General features: G+C 43.3%; 2 protein-coding genes across 2 annotated transcripts; one reads left to right on the top strand and one right to left on the bottom strand.

Annotated features, from left to right (window-relative positions):
* Positions 1-179: 179 nt before the first annotated feature.
* Positions 180-11,400, top strand: pmpcb (peptidase, mitochondrial processing subunit beta). Its single transcript, XM_034074758.1, has 13 exons — positions 180-295; positions 1,122-1,259; positions 1,569-1,655; positions 1,861-1,990; positions 2,553-2,751; positions 3,073-3,152; positions 4,137-4,249; positions 6,195-6,338; positions 6,668-6,828; positions 8,203-8,288; positions 9,076-9,164; positions 10,019-10,094; positions 11,206-11,400. Exons 1-13 carry the CDS (start codon positions 212-214, stop codon positions 11,268-11,270), a joined length of 1,452 nt encoding a protein of 483 aa, XP_033930649.1. The 5' UTR covers positions 180-211; the 3' UTR covers positions 11,271-11,400.
* On the bottom strand, positions 11,339-19,593 carry dnajc2 (DnaJ (Hsp40) homolog, subfamily C, member 2). Its single transcript, XM_034074764.1, has 11 exons — positions 19,484-19,593; positions 19,312-19,403; positions 19,089-19,210; positions 17,738-17,887; positions 17,556-17,644; positions 17,342-17,411; positions 16,026-16,216; positions 14,035-14,135; positions 13,546-13,656; positions 12,218-12,363; positions 11,339-11,491 (listed from the first exon to the last, which is right to left on the bottom strand). The coding sequence occupies exons 2-11, from the start codon at positions 19,334-19,336 to the stop codon at positions 11,426-11,428; spliced, it is 1,071 nt and encodes a 356-aa protein (XP_033930655.1). The 5' UTR covers positions 19,337-19,403; positions 19,484-19,593; the 3' UTR covers positions 11,339-11,425.
* Between the last annotated feature and the right edge of the window lie 828 nt (positions 19,594-20,421).

Consider the following 20,421-nt stretch of genomic DNA (forward strand, 5'->3'; position numbering starts at 1 on the left):
TGTAGGCTGTTTTGAGGTCGATTTGGAAGATTTAAGGAGCTCTTAATCATATGTACTGCAGAGACGTGCCTATTTATTGAAAAAAACGTTTTAATGTTCGCAAAGATGTTGTTTTGTTCCTTTAAATGAAATCCTCTGCTCCTTAACGGCGGATGCAGCGTAAGATTGCGTGATTGAACGCGACGCATGCGCAGTGTGACAAACAAACAATATGGCGGCGTCCTTACAGCGCCTCACGTCTGCGGGGAGAAATCTCCTTCAAAGGAATTTACTGAAGACATTTTCTTCAAACAGGGTAAGAAGATTGTGTTTATGCTGGTGTTTTGGTTATTATACCTTCTCTCCAGGTGTCAAAATTATAGTCTAACTGAGGAACATCTCTGTGTTTGCTGACAGTTAAAGTCTCTGGTAGCTTACATAAGGCAATTCAAGTTCTGGTAATATGTGAAGTATCATTTCATTTAAAACGTAAACATAGGTCATTTAAATTCATTATCAATAACGGGTGGGTTGTAACATGTGATGCCACTGTCCTAAATCTGCAGAGTCATCATGATAAGCTGTTAATGTATTGGACATTTTAGTACAACCCTAGTATACCCTTCAAAGTCAAATGTATTGTCAATTCCTCTATTTGTGTAATACAGACAGGAAATTCAGTTTCGACTTTTTACATACATACACACCTTTACCCCCACTTACATATACCTATCTACATACTCATAAATGGACACATATATACACGCATTTAGAGGTATTAATACATAGAAGGTACAACAGTAAATATATAAAAAACAGTGTTTGTATAATCATGACCTTCAACTTGTAAGACAAGAAGTCTTGATCTTGTGGACCTGAATTTACTTTAGCTTGCCTCAGTGTAGAAGGACTATTACAGCCACTTGAACTCAATTTGAACCTATGGCTGTCTTAGTGTTTAAAACTCTATTTTAGTTGGTGAATTTGACACTGGTTAATAACATATGTGGGATTGTAGGAATGATGAGACGGTGCATGTAGTCTGGGATTTGAGTCCTTTTTGCAGGAAGATTATTTTTTGTTTGTTTCTTTTAGTAGCATCATGTACATCGCATTCATGTGTGTGCTTTCTCCACCTGCAGCTCACACCTGGATCTCGCAGACTGTTATCGACCCAGGCTGCTCAGCAAGTGGCTCTCAATGTTCCTGAGACTAAGGTGACGACTCTAGAAAACGGACTCCGAGTGTCTTCAGAGGACGCTGGGCTCACCACCTGCACAGTAAGTTCACACACACACACACACACACACACACACACACACCCTCTTTTGGACCCTGTCTTGTCAAACAATAATCGGGCAATTCAAGACTCAAGTATCTAAGTGTAGCAAATCGACAAAAAACGAAGTTAAACTGAACTTGTTTATTTATTTACTTAGCATACATGCTATACATACATGCAGCCCCAAGGGGTGTTTCACATACATGACATTAGAGATTGTGATAAGACCAAGTAAAGTGGACATTTAAAAAGTTCACAACATTGGTAAAAGCAGAAGGCAGCTTCATTAATTCACTGTTCCTTCCAGGTGGGCCTCTGGATCGATGCCGGCAGTCGCTACGAGAACGCCAGAAATAATGGCACAGCACATTTCCTGGAACATATGGCGTTTAAGGTGAGATAAAAACATGAACATACGTTTTCTTGTCTTCTATTGTGACTTATTTGCATCGTGCAACAGCTATTGAAGTTTGATATACATTTTTCTATAAACACATGTTTGCAAATGATATGGACGAGTGAGATTTGTCCAACACCTTTTCTCTAACAATGCAAAGTATAACAGGTTTGCTGTCCTTTGTATCCTTTGCATCCTTCAGGGCACCAGGAAGCGCTCTCAGCTGGATCTGGAGTTGGAGATCGAGAACATGGGAGCTCACTTGAACGCTTATACATCTCGAGAACAGACGGTGTATTACGCCAAGGCTTTCTCTAAAGATCTTCCACGAGGTACGGCAGTGTGGGGATGGACACACGGAGAATACAAATGGCTATGATAGAAAGGAACATGTCCCCACGAGCAGAGGACGGACAATCATTAAGAGACAAATCCATCATTTGGCACAAACAAAAAGCACACGTTCTGTTCAGGCTCAATCTTCAATAAATGAAGTCGCTAGAAAGGCCAGGACTTGGCTTGGTACTTCTGAAGTTAAAGCATAAAAGATACTAAAGTTTAAGATGTTTAATGAAGTAAAGCGAGCATTAACTAAAAGCAGAACCACACGGTCAAAAGAAAATGTCTGGGCCTAAATCAAAACCCTTCGTCTTTCCACAAACCCTGACATTCAGCGACGAATAATTATAATACATGTTATTTATTTATATAGTGATTTTCCTTTCGCTCAAAGCGCTTTACGAGCAAGTAAAGACAAATACTTGCTTGACATTAATAGAAAATAAGAAACCACAGCTAAATAAGCGTTTTGGCTGCGACACATTCACAGCACTGACGGATTAGTTTGAAATGGAAAAACGTTGCAGTTATCTAAACGTGTTTTTTTGTCCCCAGCTGTGGAGATCCTGGCAGACATCATCCAGAACAGCACGCTGGGGGAGGCGGAGATCGAGCGGGAGCGGGGGGTGATCCTGCGAGAGATGCAGGAAGTGGAGACCAACCTGCAGGAAGTGGTCTTTGATTACCTGCACGCGACTGCGTACAGGGACTCTGCTTTGGGACGGACCATCCTGGGCCCCACCGAGAACATCAAGTAAGACGTGTGTGTGTGTGTGTGTGTGTGTGTGTGTGTGTGTGTGTGTGTGTGTGTGTGTGTGTGTGTGTGTGTGTGTGTGTGTGTGTGTGTGTGTGTGTGTGTGTGTGTGTGTGTGTGTGTGTGTGTGTGTGTGTGTGTGTGTGTGTGTGTGTGTGTGTGTGTGTGTGTGTGTGTGTGTGTGTGTGTGTGTGTGTGTGTGTGTGTGTGTGTGTGTGTGTGTGTGTGTGTGTGTGTGTGTGTGTGTGTGTGTGTGTGTGTGTGTGTGTGTGTGTTGTTCATGGGTCCTTCGTGCTGTAAGTGGGTTGTGTTTGCTTGCAGGACGATCAACAGAGGAGACCTGGTGGAGTACATCACCACTCACTACAAAGGACCCCGGATCGTGCTGGCTGCTGCTGGAGGTCAGAGACCTTCAGATCCTCACATCACTTATATATATTATTATTATTATTGACCTGTAAAAACTCCCAGATCAATATATAACGCCCAGTCAGGGTTTCCGTTAGGGTTTTTAGCTGGCTATTCAAAAGCTGCCGCTCAAAATGTCCGGTAATAATTAGAGAGGGAGAGGGGGAGAGAGGGGGGAGAGAGGGAGGGAGAGAGAGGGAGGGAGAGAGAGAGAGAGAGGGGGGAGAGAGAGAGGGAGGGAGATAAAGGGAGAGGGAAAGAGAGAGGGAGAGAGAGAGAGAGAGACTCACTCACTCACTCACTCGGGGGGGGGGGGGGCTCCAGAGCCACTATTTCAAGCATACTACGTCATCGAGGGCCGAGGCTTCGAGGCTGCACATGTGTCGACTCCGTGGTCTTAAAATCCCCACAATGCTTTGCGCACGGACCAATTTCCCCAGATCTGTGGCAAAAGATGCAAGCGTACTCGGACGCTTGCTTGGTAGCACATGTCTTCCGAGTCACTTGCTTCAGAAGCGAGGCAAGAATCCTTCCTAGCCTCGGAAAACGAAGAATGGTGGAACAGGTGTGCGTCATACGCGAGGCCCCGCCTTAAATGGAGCGCGATTTCCGCCAAAGATTTGGAAATTGGTCCGTGCGCAAAGCATTGTGGGGATTTTAAGACCGCGCATTTTAAGACATGTGCAGCCTCGAAGCTTCTGGCTACGAAGCACGCCGGGCTCGGTAGAATTCCAAGTATGCTGAACATTGGAACAGGCCTTCGGCGGCACTCGATGACGTAGCATGCTTGAAATAGTGGCTCTGGAGCACACACACACACACACACACACACACACACACACACACACACACACACACACACACACACACACACACACACACACAGCTTTTGATACCAAATTCAGATGTGACTTTTAGAGTTGTTCAACCCTTACGGACGTGTTTGTTGTTGTTGTTGTTGTTGTTGTTTCTATCAGGAGTTTCTCATGATGAGCTCAACGATCTGGCCAAGTATCATTTTGGGAAACTTCCTGGAGTCTATAAAGGTGAAGCTCCGGCCCTGCCTCCATGCAACTTCACAGGAAGTGAGGTAAGCGGCTTGCACCTTCACAAATGTCTTTATAATTCTGGGGGATATATAATTTCTCAGCAGGAAGCACTTTTAGAGAAATTAGAAAGATGTAACCTTGGAAGATGCGGCGGTGTTTTGTTTTTTTCCGTCACAGCAACACGCTTTTCCCCTCCAACAGAGCGAAGTCCTTTTTCCTTTTCGTCATTTCAAACGATAAAAACTCTCGATCTTCTCTCGAATTATGAATTCTTTTGGACGCCCTCTGCTCGAGTTCAGGGCGTTCCGAGCTGAATGAAGCGCTGGTCAGCATAGTACAGTCTTACTCTGATGGTAATAATACATTTGATTTCTAAGCGTTTTTTCAGGGGCTCAAGGACTCTTCACAGTGGGGACAAAAAGGAACAAAAATACAAAAAGTTGAATTAAAATATTAAAACACAACATTATTCACACATTAAAAGCCAGCTTGAAAACTAAATACTTATTTGGGAGTGTCGCTGCGAGGAAAGCAAGCCCAAAGAAACGTCTCAAACCAAGCAGCCTATGGAGGATCGGTGCGATATCATTCATGAAGTCTTTGTAATGGAAACAGTAACGGCCCGTCCACTACAGCTTCAGAGAGAGCTTGGAGCTGGGCGTGTCTGAAGCTCGACCAACAACCAATCACATGAATCTCCCGCCCCTGACACACAAGCAGCGGTTTGATTGGCTACAGCTTGTACTGGCGTATGATTTGATTGGCTGACGCTTCCACCGAAAGCTTCAGAAGCTTCAAAAGTTGAACATTGCTCAACTTTTGCAACGCCAGGAAAGCTCCACTCTGCTTCCCACAATGCAGTTCGGCGAAAAGTGACGTCACCCCATTCAAAGCGAACGGGCAGACGCGTTGGAAACCGTTTTTGAAGCTGTCGAAGCCGTAGAGTGGACGGGCCGTAGCCGTCTCTATGACGCTCCAGGAACTTACATGTGAGGACATTTGGGAGACATGGAAAGCGCGTATTACCCCGAAACGCCTTCTTTCAGCAGGAAACCGATGGACTGTCCACTCCAAGTAGGGAATGAGTCCTTACCCCAAGTGAAGGAGTTCAAGTATCTCGGGGTCTTGTTCTCGAGTGAGGGAACAATGGAGCGTGAGATGGGCCGGAGAGTCGGAGCAGCGGGAGCGGTACTGCAGTCGCTTTACCGCACCGTCGTGACGAAAAGGGAGCTGAGCCAGAAGGCAAAGCTCTCTGTCTACCGGGCCATTTTCCTTCCTCCCCTCACCTCGTCATGAAGGATGGGTCATGACCGAAAGAACGAGATCGCGGATACAAGCGGCCGAGATGGCTTTCCTCCGCCGGGTGGCTGGTGTCTCCCTTAGGGATAAGGTGAGAAGTTCGGTCATCCGGGAGGGACTCGGAGTTGAGCCGCTCCTCCTTCGCGTCGAAAGGAGCCAGTTGAGGTGGTTCGGGCACCTAGTTAGGATGCCACCTGGGCGCCTCCCTAGGGAGGTGTTCCAGGCACGTCCAGCTGGGAAGAGACCGAGGGGTAGAGCTAGGACCAGGTGGAGGGATTATATCTCTTCTCTGGCCTGGGAGCGCCTTGGGACCCCCCAGTCAGAGCTGGTTGATGAGGGGAAAGGAAAGTTTGGGGCTCTCTGCTGGAACTGATACCCCGAGACCCGACCACGGATAAGCGGGAGAAGATGGATGGCCCTTCTTTTGTTTAACTGTTTGACAGTATTCATTAGATCATTACATAAAATACTCAACGTGTTTATATTGAAAAGAAGCACCCCCGGTTCTTGTGTGCTCGTTGTTGTTTTGTCAGGAAACGGACCGCTCTGTGAAACTATTGAACTCCATGTGTCCACTGAAGTTGAAATGTGATGCAAAACAAAAGCCGGTCTGAAGACGTGTGTTCTGAAGGTCAGTTACTGACGGTGGGAATTATAATGATCGATGTTGCGCTGCTGCCGTTTCAGATCCGTGTGCGCGACGACAAGATGCCTCTGGCTCACATCGCCATCGCAGTGGAGGCGGTGGGCTGGTCTCACCCCGACACCATCCCCCTCATGGTGGCCAACACTCTCATCGGGAACTGGGACCGCTCGTTTGGTGGAGGAGTGGTGAGTGCTGGGGAAACCTCGCTGTGTTTTTAGTTCTGGGGTTTATTGCGTCTATCACGGTCTGAGAAAATGTCTCTTTCAACGGTTTTCTGAGTGTCAGCCGTTCATAAAGATGCATATCGCGTTAAGTCACCAGTTAGGTGTGTATTATTACCAGGGACGCTTTTTTTCGATTGTTAACCAAAGTTTTAAGCATTTATTTATAATTACTCTCCAACTTGTTCCTCTACCAGCATTACGGATATTTGTAAACCCGGAACAGCGGTCATGAAATGCGACTCACAGCACTGGTTGTTTACAAACATCCCTCTCTTCCTCCTGCGGTTCAGAACCTGTCCAGTAAGCTGGCTCAGATGGCCTGTCAGGGGAACCTGTGCCACAGCTTCCAGTCCTTCAACACCTGCTACACCGACACCGGCCTCTGGGGGCTCTACATGGTGTGTGAGCCCGGCACCATCGACGAGATGATGCACTACACACAGATGGAGTGGTGAGTACACACATCCATCAAGTAGAAGCACAGATACTCGTGTTTACAAATACTCTGGTGAAAGTAGAAGTACTGACTAAAGTTCTTTACTCAAGTCAAAGTAAAGAGGCTTTGAAATGTACTTCAGTAAAAAGTACCCATAGCTAGCAGCTGCTTTAAAGAGTACCTGACCTCCCTTTATATTCATAGAACAATAAAGTCATTGTTAGCTAATGAATGTTTCCATGCTGAACAACGGCAACATGACAACGTTTCCATTGGTCCCTCTTCTTTAGAGAAGACCAGGAAGTGATGGATACACGGATCGTGTTCCAACCAATAGGCACGCAGTGACTCTAAAGAATAATGACCACGCACCAACACACATTCAGACTAAAGGAACCAGCTGTTTGGAAATGAGAGAAGTAGAAAGTACAAGTATTTGAGTTCAACATGTGAGAAGTAGAAAGTACAGGTATTTGAGTTCAACATGTAAGAAGTAGAAAGTACAGGTATTTGAGTTCAACATGTGAGAAGTAGAAAGTACAGGTATTTGAGTTCAACATGTGAGAAGTAGAAAGTACAGGTATTTGAGTTCAACATGTAAGAAGTAGAAAGTACAGGTATTTGAGTTCAACATGTGAGAAGTAGAAAGTACAGGTATTTGAGTTCAACATGTGAGAAGTAGAAAGTACAGGTATTTGAGTTCAACATGTGAGAAGTAGAAAGTACAGGTATTTGAGTTCAACATGTAAGAAGTAGAAAGTACAGGTATTTGAGTTCAACATGTAAGAAGTAGAAAGTACAGGTATTTGAGTTCAACATGTAAGAAGTAGAAAGTACAGGTATTTGAGTTCAACATGTGAGAAGTAGAAAGTACAGGTATTTGAGTTCAACATGTGAGAAGTAGAAAGTACAGGTATTTGAGTTCAACATGTGAGAAGTAGAAAGTACAGGTATTTGAGTTCAACATGTGAGAAGTAGAAAGTACAGGTATTTGATTTCAACATGTGAGAAGTAGAAAGTACAGGTATTTGATTTCAACATGTAAGAAGTAGAAAGTACAGGTATTTGAGTTCAACATGTGAGAAGTAGAAAGTACAGGTATTTGATTTCAACATGTAAGAAGTAGAAAGTACAGGTATTTGAGTTCAACATGTGAGAAGTAGAAAGTACAGGTATTTGATTTCAACATGTAAGAAGTAGAAAGTACAGGTATTTGAAAAATAAGTAGCGGAGTAAAGTACTGATACCAGAAACATGTACTTAAGTACAGTAACGAAGTATTTGTACTCCACTACTTCCCACCTCTGGTGAGTACACACTGAAAACCTGTAGAAATGGTACGGTTTGTGTATTTACTTGCAGGTGATGAGTCTTTTTGTTTTCTCTCAGGATGTCTCTTTGTACGAGTGTGACGGAGGGCGAGGTGGCGAGGGCCAAAAATCTGCTGAAGACCAACATGCTGCTGCATCTCGATGGTAAGATGATCTGAGAGGTGCAGTAATGAAGTGTTTTTGTAGGTCGACTCTGAAGTGGTATAGTATAGTGAGGCCTTGGTAGGCCAGGCTCAATTTATGCTGCGTTTCCATTACAGTTTAGTTGCTGGGGCAGTAACTATAGTAACGCAGTGTAGGCGGAGCCGTGACGTCATCTTCAATACGAAACACAAAATCAGCCGTTAGCTCTTAGCACTCAGAGCTCACAGCTCCTCATATCTGTTCAGAAACTAGACACAAGTTAAACCAGTACAAACCACAGACTGCCTGTGTCATGGAGAATACAGTCGCTGGTTTATTCATGTCTGTAGGCCGTTGTTGTGAGCGTGGACGATCGGAGCATATACTGCGTTAGCTTAGCCGATGTTAGGTGTTTCGTCTGCAGACTTGTCAAAGCATTAATTCATGGTTTTTACTAACCGGTATCAGTGTGTTGTTACTTCGGCATCATTTTGAAACGTGTATTACAATTAAATCACGGTCAAATATGTCCATCTTGTTGTAGCCACTCACGTCACTAGCTTAGCATACTCAGCCCGGTTGTTGGCCCGGAAAGAACCTCGATTTTGGAGAGCCAGAAAACTGAAAAAGTACCCGTTAACCGGAACTACCCCTAGTGGAAACGCAACAAAGAACGGGCCGGGTTTGGCACGGCACGCTTAAACCGGGCTACGCGCCATAAGTCATTTCTGGGTTTTAGGACTCATCCCTGAACCACTCTTATGAGGTAGCTCTTTCTTTAAATGATTAATGGTGTTGCTTTGTCCAGGATCGACTCCCATCTGCGAGGACATCGGCAGACAGATGCTGTGCTACAGTCGGAGGATCCCTCTGCACGAGCTGGAGGCCCGGATCGATGTGAGAACAAGTCAAATATCTCTTGTGATTTCATATTTTAATGATGCTTTATCGAATGCTAACTTTAGGTGAGTTTAAGAGAAATCTAGAGACACATTTAGTCAAATAAACCCCTACATGTGTGGATCTGTTCTTTCCACCAGTCTGAAGTTGACTAGAGCATGACCAGTCTACTTATTTTGCAATTTCAGGCCTTAAAAAGTTAATTGAATTGAGCTTTTACTTGTGGAAAATGTTGATTCTGTATGTATGTCCTTCTGCTTTTTAAGTAATCTGATGCTTTCTAAAAAAAAACACACACCCTACCTTTCTCTCCTGAGCCAAGATCTTATTGGTTAACAATCTGCAACAACAGTCACTTATTAGGACCTATACAAAACAGGAAACTCTGCTTCTCTCTAAGGCAGGGGTGTCAAACTCAAGGCCCGGGGGCCAAATACGGCCCGCGACTTCATTTTATGCGGCCCTCAAGAGCTTGCAAAGAATAGAATACGTTTATATGCCACTTTACAGAAGCACATTGCCCATATACTACATGTCCCACAATGCATCTCATTTTGTGACATGCGCACTGAAGGGACTTGCAATTGGTTGCAATTATTTTCCCCAGACTTCTGCTTTCAGACTAGTTAATTATGAAGTCATTATACCCTCTCCGATAATAATCAAATACAGCGGCAATAATGTAATATAATACCGGCCCTTTGAGTGCAACCATGATGCTGATGTGGCCCGCCATGGAATTGAGTTTGACGCCCCTGCTCTAAGGCTTTTCCTCCATGCTAATAGAAATAAAGTCATAGCATTCTCCGAGGGAAAGTATTGGTGTGATGTTTGTTTCTGCCCCTCAACAGGCTATTGATGCCACGACTATTAAGGACGTTTGCACCAAATACATCTACAACAAGGCTCCTGCCATCGCAGCTGTTGGTACGTTACGGTTTTTAATATGAACATGTATATCTTTGAAATGCTGTAGTGGCTGAAGAACCCTCTCTTTAATGTTAGGATACTGCACGGATTGAGCCATTTTCTTATAAAGTAAATTACCGTCAGATTCATAAAGTACTGGATAAAATACTTAATATGTATTCGGAGTTCTGTTAACTGCTTGTAAGAAAAGCATCACAAAGATCTGGTTCCCTCACAATTGAAGAATGGATAGATATAGTAAATAACATACATAATGGAACAAATTTACTTTTTCTCTTCGTCTACAGGTGAATAGATTTACTGAGCTATGGTCGCCTTTATTCGCCAGACACGGCCCCATTTCATAGAATTAAAGGGGACCTATCATGCATAAACGTGTGTCCAGGGAACTCACGCGGAAAATAAAACCCTCTTTTCCTCCGTACCCAAATCTCTAAAAACGGGGAACAACGGAGCTGATCCAGATTTGCGTCCGATATGACGTAACATCTGAAATGTGGACCCACGGGCCAATCAGAAAGTTGCTATCAGAAACAATGCCCGTAATACGGTCGGTGTTTACATTAGCATCGCTAACACTCAGAGCTAACCTGTGCTGGAGAGCATGTGTGTGAAGAAGCAGGAAGTAAAAAGGAACTCAGCTTGTGGTGTAACCGGCAAGAGAGAAAGCCTTTGAGCTCCAGAGAGAATCCATGATATGGCGTTTCATCACGGCAGCATTTAGTTTAGACGGTAGCTGCCGGGTCCCCATGAGCTCCGCCCATTATTTATTTTTTTAAAGCTTTATTCCCTGAAACGGGAGCTCCAACAAGCCGTTTAGGACAGAGTGAATACACACTATACAGAGATGCTGTTTGAAAAATTGAACAATATACATTTATTTTAGTAGACCTCAACAATGGAATTATGATCAGTAGAAATGGCCATGACACGGGACCTTTAATAGTGAGGAACTGTGGATGGAAAGTAGCTCAATCCGGCATGTTTACACATCTCATGTTTGAAGTGTTCATTAATGTGCAATGTCCCAGTCAAATAAACAAATACAAAATAAAAAGCAGTGCAATACATTTTCTATATCCCTAACTTTTTTATTTTTTGTTTTCAGGTCCAATTGAACAGCTGCCCGACTACAACCAGATCCGCGGCGGCATGTACTGGATGAAACCCTGAACACATCACCCGTCAAATGTACAGCGAATAAAACACAGAAACACAAAGTATTTAAGTATCCTCTGTAGTATTTTTTTCCTCCTTTAATTTTTATTATAAAATAAAGACCAACACAATAATGTTAAAATAACACAGGTACTATTCTTTGTGGTTCGTCATTTTTTAGTCTTGCCTGCGACATCCTGTGCAGCTTTCTTGGCTTTAACCATTTCCACCAGTTCCTGTCGGAGAAACGGAACCGGGTTAGCATAGTTGATGTAGAAGAGACATGGAGAAGAGGGGACACATGTTGATGTAGAAGAGACATGAAGAAGAGGGGACACATGTTGATGTAGAAGAGACATGAAGAAGAGGGGACACATGCTGATGTAGAAGAGACATGAAGAAGAGGGGACACATGCTGATGTAGAGGGGACATGAAGAAGAGGGGACACATGTTGATGTAGAAGAGACATGGAGAAGAGGGGACACATGTTGATGAAGAAGAGACATGGAGAAGAGGGGACACATGTTGATGTAGAAGAGACATGAAGAAGAGGGGACACATGTTGATGTAGAAGAGACATGAAGAAGAGGGGACACATGTTGATGAAGAAGAGACATGGAGAAGAGGGGACACATGTTGATGTAGAAGAGACATGAAGAAGAGGGGACACATGTTGATGTAGAAGAGACATGAAGAAGAGGGGACACATGTTGATGTAGAAGAGACATGAAGAAGAGGGGACACATGTTGATGTAGAAGAGACGTGAAGAAGAGGGGACACATGTTGATGTAGAGGAGACATGAAGAAGAGGGGACACATGTTGATGTAGAGGAGACGTGAAGAAGAGGGGACACATGTTGATGTAGAGGAGACATGAAGAAGAGGGGACACATGTTGATGTAGAGGAGACATGAATAGGTGACCTTTAAAACGTTAAGTAAAAAGAACCCTTGATCTCACCTTGTACCTCTTCATACACTCCTTCTTGCTCCGCCCCGGCACGGTCTCGGCGATCTTCTCCCAGCGCTCAGCCGTGCTGACGGGGAATTTTTTCAGGGCTTGTTCCAGAAGCTTCTGTTCCTCCGTGGTCCAGGAGGCGCCCGCAACTGAGGAAACACAGCAGCACTTTATCCATCTGCAAGCACTTTGGTTCACGGTCGATCCATAACAAAATATAAAATGATAGCTGGATCTTTTTGTCTTGTAAATATTAGCCGAGAAAATGTAATGTTTGAACAACTATGTAAGGGATGACGTGCAGCGAGGCGGCCATTATGGGGAAAAGAACACCCCTTGATCGGCATGAAGGGGTTCTCTTCCCCATAAGGACCAAGTCGCTGCACATTATCCCGCTTATCCCACGGCCACATTCTCAACGACATGACTCCCAATATTAATTGAAATGCTTTTATGGATTTAAATTGATATGCATCCGCTAAGAAAAATAGTCCGTTGTTACCGTTTGAACTAACGTAGCAACGGCAGGACGGCGGAGCTTTTTGATTACAGATTTGAAAACATCGCTGCTTGCTTTAAAAGTAGCACAATTCATGATGTCGAAACCGTGGAGAGTATCTCGATATCCCTGCCCTGATGCCAAAGGAACTGCACACTGAATATGTGTCGCCGGTTGATGTCGATGTCTGGACCGCTGCGTACAAAGGAGGGTTTCTGCCCCGTTACTTCTCCGCTGTTTTCCTGTCGCTCTTGTCTTGTCAGCCAAACGGTATACAGTTAAATCGACCGAACTTCTTTGTGCAGATGTGAGCGTCCTTAACAACGGTCAATAAGTACCGTACTTTTCGGACTATAAGCCGCGACTTTTTCCCCCCCATTTTGTTTGTACCGCTAACGGCCACTAGGGGACCTCCTACATCTATGGATTTCACAGGTAAAATTAACCACCTTTAACTCTACGGGCTCTAGGACCGGTCCGCGCCCGCCACCTTTAAGCGGCGGGCTCCAGCAGGAAAAGCTGGAGGCCGGAAAAGAGTGAGACAGGTAGCGCGCCAAAGTAAAAGTGGAACCGAGAGACAGAACGAGAGCAAGACAGACGGACAATTTAGCTGCTGCGCTTTATAGTCCGGAAAGTACGGTACTTGAAAGCGGTCTGTCTGTTCTGGATTAACAACGTGTTCTGAATTGACCAATCAGAATAGAGTATTCAACTAAGCCATGTAATAAATACAATTAATTCTACTAATCTCGTGGGAACCGGGTTACGGAGGGCCTGGATGAATGGATCGCATACGACAGTCTGGTTAGTGAGGTGTTACAGATTTACTCACCGTCGAATCTCTCTGAGGGCTGAGCGTTGTCGATGGTGGCAGCGACGACAGCGTGCTCCTTATTAAACTTTTCAAACGCCTTCCTGTTGGTATCGTCTTTCTGCTTGGGGTCTGTGGACATAAAAGTTACACGACTCATGTTAGCTTTCGTTTTCTTTAACTGCAAAAAAAGCATCAACTTGAGGTTGTGTTGAAAGATATTTACATTAAATGCATCTTTTATGTTGACTTGCAGGAAGAAGAATGCGACCACAGTTGAAAAATATACTAACTTATTTTAATCACCTTATATTTCAAGCTCAGGAGAACATGCACTTGTTCTGCATCCGATAAAATACAATATTCCTGTTAAATTAGCTTATATAAAAGTCATTAGAACCAGCAGCGATAGATTCAGTATCATTTAAACATGACTGTAAACTGAGTGAGATTGAAGCAAGCGGCATAAATGTTGTTGTTGTTGTTATTATTTTTCATTTCTGATCCCACCTAGCCGTTGTAGACTCTTGGCTTTGATGATGACGTCCTTTGCCGTCCTCTTCGTGCCGCTGGTGGAGTGAAGGTTCATGTAGTCGGCAATAACTTCCCACCTGGAAGGAAAATAATAATAAAGTATCCAATTGTATTTCTGACGACTTTTGACTTTTACTTCTTACATGTTGAACTCAAATACCTGTACTTTCTACTTCTTACATGTTGAACTCAAATACCTGTACTTTCTACTTCTTACATGTTGAACTCAAATACCTGTACTTTCTACTTCTTACATGTTGAACTCAAAAACCTGTACTTTCTACTTCTTACATGTTGAACTCAAAAACCTGTACTTTCTACTTCTTACATGTTGAACTCAAATACCTGTACTTTCTACTTCTCACATGTTGAACTCAAAAACCTGTACTTTCTACTTCTTACATGTTGAACACAAATACCTGTACTTTCTACTTCTTACATGTTGAACACAAATACCTGTACTTTCTACTTCTTACATGTTGAACTCAAAAACCTGTACTTTCTACTTCTTACATGTTGAACTCAAAAACCTGTACTTTCTACTTCTCACATGTTGAACTCAAATACCTGTACTTTCTACTTCTCACATGTTGAACTCAAATACCTGTACTTTCTACTTCTTACATGTTGAACACAAATACCTGTACTTTCTACTTCTCTCATGTTGAACTCAAAAACCTGTACTTTCTACTTCTTACATGTTGAACACAAATACCTGTACTTTCTACTTCTTACATGTTGAACTCAAATACCTGTACTTTCTACTTCTTACATGTTGAACTCAAATACCTGTACTTTCTACTTCTTACATGTTGAACACAAATACCTGTACTTTCTACTTCTCACATGTTGAACACAAATACCTGTACTTTCTACTTCTTACATGTTGAACTCAAATACCTGTACTTTCTACTTCTCACATGTTGAACACAAATACCTGTACTTTCTACTTCTCACATGTTGAACTCAAATACCTGTACTTTCTACTTCTCACATGTTGAACTCAAAAACCTGTACTTTCTACTTCTTACATGTTGAACACAAATACCTGTACTTTCTACTTCTTACATGTTGAACTCAAATACCTGTACTTTCTACTTCTTACATGTTGAACTCAAATACCTGTACTTTCTACTTCTTACATGTTGAACTCAAATACCTGTACTTTCTACTTCTTACATGTTGAACTCAAATACTTGTACTTTCTACTTCTCACATGTTGAACTCAAAAACCTGTACTTTCTACTTCTTACATGTTGAACACAAATACCTGTACTTTCTACTTCTCACATGTTGAACACAAATACCTGTACTTTCTACTTCTCTCATGTTGAACTCAAATACCTGTACTTTCTACTTCTCACATGTTGAACTCAAAAACCTGTACTTTCTACTTCTTACATGTTGAACACAAATACCTGTACTTTCTACTTCTTACATGTTGAACTCAAATACCTGTACTTTCTACTTCTTACATGTTGAACTCAAATACCTGTACTTTCTACTTCTTACATGTTGAACTCAAATACCTGTACTTTCTACTTCTTACATGTTGAACACAAATACCTGTACTTTCTACTTCTTACATGTTGAACACAAATACTTGTACTTTCTACTTCTTACATGTTGAACACAAGCATGGAAACATTCATTAGCTAACAATGACATTATTGTTCTATTGATATAAAGGGAGGTCAGGTACTCTTTAAAGCAGCTGCTAGCTATGGGTACTTTTTACTGAAGTACACTTCAAAGCCTCTTTACTTTGACTTGAGTAAAGAAGTTTAGTCAGTACTTCTACTTTCACCAGAGTATTTCTAAACACGAGTATCTGTACTTCTACTTGAGTAAAGGATGTGTGTACTTTTCCCATCTCTGGTTATGTCTGAATGTTTACAAAAATGACAAAGATACAAATCATAGTATTTCAAAGTAAAGCACGTGGGAGCTGCAGTGCGAGTGTGCACCTTGCGTTGGTCCCAGCAGGAAACAGGTTGACGGCCTTGATGAGCATCTGGAGGTCTTCCTCGTTGAAGCCCTTCCCCGACCCCCCCCCTCCTCCTCCTCCTCCTGCGCTGGCGTGATCAGAGCGGGTCGGCTGCCGCTGCTGAACCTCCGCCTCCTTCTCCCTCTGCAGCTGGGCGTTCACCTCCTGGACCTGAGAGGTGGGGGGGGGGGGGGGGGGGGGGGGGAGAGAAACACACACAATTGTAAGAAATAAAATAAATGTATTTACTTCAAACAAAAGAACACAACACACTTAACTTTCCTGTTTTCCTGGGGTTAAATGTGTGTGTGCATTTCTAGAATCAGAATAAGGGGGTATTTCATCTAAGAAAAACTTCAGAAGAAAACAAAAGATAACTACTCTCATTGAACGATAGTCTGTTTACCAGCACTGTGAACACGGAAATGTTGAATACCCCAAGGTGTTATGATAGAAATGTAGAGTACGGGTCCTCCCCAGCACATAGAAGCTTCCGGATGATAACTTGCAGAATTGGGGAATTAGCACAATTAGCTTAAGTTGCATTAATTAGCATATCAGACGATAGTTAGGCTAGCTTGGCTGATTTGGACAATGTTGGCGTGGTTTTAAGGGTTATTGAAGATGCGGAATCAACTTTTGAAACTTTAAGGATCGAATATGGCAGTTTTGGGTCTGCTAAAACTTTAAAATCAACCCAAAATTCATCAAAATCAGTAAAAATATGGCGACTTTCTTTTAAAAACTACCATTTTCGATCCTGAAAATGTCAGAAATCCATTTAGCATCCTCAAATAACCTTCAAAAAAAGCCACTCCAAAATCAGCTAATTCATTTTTTTTGTTTCATAAACAGGTTATATGTGTATTGATTTATGTGATCAGCTTTACCAGGGTCTCTGCAGGAATCCTGAAGTCAGATGTAAGTCCTTTAAGACCCTTTCCATACATCTTAAGACCTCATCGCCACTTTGAGTTCTAACCGGTTACCTTGGCGACACACTTTACCTCACATTGACTATATACAGTATTGACTGTCCTTCCTCCTTATCTTCCAACCATTTGGACGCAGACTTGCATTTCCCCATAACGATGTTGCTTAGCAACCGGCGTAAACGGAGCTTTTAACACTTAACTGTTAACACTTTTTAAGACCCCTGTTTACAAACAGTTCAAACGACAGAGGGCAAAAGTTGCACAGTTGACTGACAGACAACACAAAGGTTAAGAGGGCTTTACATATCTTACCATAGCTGTGAAATAAAAAAGGGGAAAGGCCACAAGTACTTCTCTTTACCTGCTTCACCACGGCCACCTTGCTGTCCTCTCGGGAGCCCAGAGCCAGGATCTCGTTCAGGGACTGCAGGCTGGAAACACAGATGTGTGATAAGAGGAGATAAAACATGTACTTATTGTAAGTCGCTTTGGATAAAAGCGTCAGCTAAATGCAATGTAATGTAATGTAATGTACATTCAACATCCTCCAGGTGGCGCTGTTGTATAGTCTGTACCTGGTCAGCTCCAGGCGATCACAGAGCTTCTCCACCTCCTCCATCATCTTCACACTGTCAGATTCCTCCTCAGTGAAGTAGTTCCAGGTCTGTGGAGTGAGGAGACGAGAGTAAACAAAGCACTCTTACTGCTGAAGGTTGGAAAGTGTCCAGAGATGGGTTATTTTTTTCTGAGCACAAACCTTGCAGGAAGTCCTGAGTTTCTGCCTCTCCTTCTTGATGGCCTTCTTCTGGATCTCCTTCTCCTTCTTGGCCAGCTGGGCCACCTGCCTGGCCTCCTCCTCCTCCTTCTCCTTCGCCAAACGAGCCGCATCGATCTCCGCCTGCCGGGCCTGAAAACACACAGGACACTGACTGATGAGACACTTGTTAGGGGTTTCCCCACATCAGCGGGAGAGTACTCTTTAAAGTAGAGACACCACATACTGATATACACCTGAACATCAGCGGGAGAGTACTCTTTAAAGTAGAGACACCACATACTGATATACACCTGAACATCAGCAGGAGAGAACTCTTTAAAGTAGAGACACTACATACTGATATACACCTGAACATCAGCAGGAGAGGACTCTTTAAAGTAGAGACACTACATACTGATATACACCTGAACATCAGCAGGAGAGGACTCTTTAAAGTAGAGACACTACATACTGATATACACCTGAACATCAGCTGGAGAGGACTCTTTAAAGTAGAGACACCACATACTGATATACACCTGAACATCAGCAGGAGAGGACTCTTTAAAGTAGAGACACCACATACTGATATACACCTGAACATCAGCAGGAGAGAACTCTTTAAAGTAGAGACACTACATACTGATATACACCTGAACATCAGCAGGAGAGGACTCTTTAAAGTAGAGACACTACATACTGATATACACCTGAACATCAGCTGGAGAGGACTCTTTAAAGTAGAGACACCACATACTGATATACACCTGAACATCAGCAGGAGAGGACTCTTTAAAGTAGAGACACCACATACTGATATACACCTGAACATCAGCAGGAGAGAACTCTTTAAAGTAGAGACACTACATACTGATATACACCTGAACATCAGCAGGAGAGGACTCTTTAAAGTAGAGACACTACATACTGATATACACCTGAACATCAGCTGGAGAGGACTCTTTAAAGTAGAGACACTACATACTGATATACACCTGAACATCAGCAGGAGAGGACTCTTTAAAGTAGAGACACTACATACTGATATACACCTGAACATCAGCAGGAGAGGACTCTTTAAAGTAGAGACACTACATACTGATATACACCTGAACATCAGCAGGAGAGGACTCTTTAAAGTAGACACACTACATACTGATATACACCTGAACATCAGCAGGAGAGGACTCTTTAAAGTAGAGACACTACATACTGATATACACCTGAACATCAGCAGGAGAGGACTCTTTAAAGTAGAGACACATACTGATCCTCTTTAAATGAGAAAAGATCAGGATTTCTCGGGGACTACTTTAATTGCGTGGGATGGTTTAAAAAGAAAGACTCTTACCCGCTCCTTCTCCTCCTGCTCTCTCTTCTTGGCTTCCACCTTGGCCTTTTTCTCAGCCTCCTTCCTGGCTTTCTCCTCATCCTTGAATTTCTTTATTCTCGGGTCAAGGCTGTAAGCAGAGTCTGCAGCGAACAACACACGAGTTATTGGGGGTTTTCTCTCCATGTAAATAGTGTCGTGGTGTTTTCATTGTGTTTCTACATCTGGCGGTGCGAGACTGTACCAACTAGGTTTCGCATTCTGTTCATCTCCTCCTTCTTCCTCACGGCTCTGGAACCTCGATTCTGCTTTTCGATCCACCGCCTCTCGTCTCGACTGCAGGGAATAAAAAGACCCGTCAGATATTTAAATCGATAACTCGGGACGTGCATCGGTACGCTCGGGTCGCTGCTCACCACTCGGCCTTATCCTTCTCCTCCTCGTCGAGGTATGAGAATTCCCTCCATGAATCGAAGTTGTACCTTAAAAAGGAAATGGAAAAACAAGTTTACACAAACTGAAGAAATACTGAACATGAATGCATCGGTTCTGACACCGTGACCAGTTTCACTTTTAAATGAGAAACGGATTGGTGTCGTTTTGTTTTTATCTCTGTGTTTCATAATATCTGTTCTACTTTCTTTGCTTTATTAAGGTGTATAGTTCATTTTCAATCTTTGCATTTAAATGTCTACTGATTAAATAAAGTTTCCTATTATTAACCAGGTATTGAAATAGATTTACTTGAACCCTATTTTCGATGCAGAGGATTAAGCACTTTAACACATGCTAATATAATAATGGATCAATTTTAGAATCTCTTTAACCGGTACGCTTCTTTGACTACATTTCAAAATGTTTACATATTAAGTAGGGCTGTCAAGTTAACGCGTTCATAATGCAAACAAAATGTACCGCCACCTATTATTTTAACGTGCGATTAACGCATGTGTCCTCGGCCCCGTAGTCTCAGAGCCCAAAGGCTTGACGTTGTTGTTAGTTGGGTGGTGGGAGAGGGGGGGGGGGTGCTAGTGAACTGTCAACGGGGGGAAGCCTCCCTGCGGGGAAACGGCGACATCTGTCGGCGCAACTTCGATGAGGCCGTTTAAAAACATAATAAAGTAAGGACCGAGCCGGCCGTCAGCGAACCGAGCCGGCCGTCAGCGGTACTTGACAACCGGCCGTCCTGTGGTTCTCCAGATTCTACAGACGGCCAGTCCGGCCCTGCCGACAGCCCCGCTCCTGCCGCTCGCTCGCGGCAGACCACGCTTGAAGGTTTGCCGGGGAGACGCCCGGACACGGCGTCTACGAGCAGCAAGCTTTCAACAGCGATAGCTAAATGGGGGGCTACAGC

The sequence above is a fragment of the Pseudochaenichthys georgianus genome, chromosome 23 (genome assembly GCF_902827115.2).
Source record: "Pseudochaenichthys georgianus chromosome 23, fPseGeo1.2, whole genome shotgun sequence".
In the NCBI taxonomy this organism is placed as follows: Eukaryota; Metazoa; Chordata; class Actinopteri; order Perciformes; family Channichthyidae; genus Pseudochaenichthys; species Pseudochaenichthys georgianus.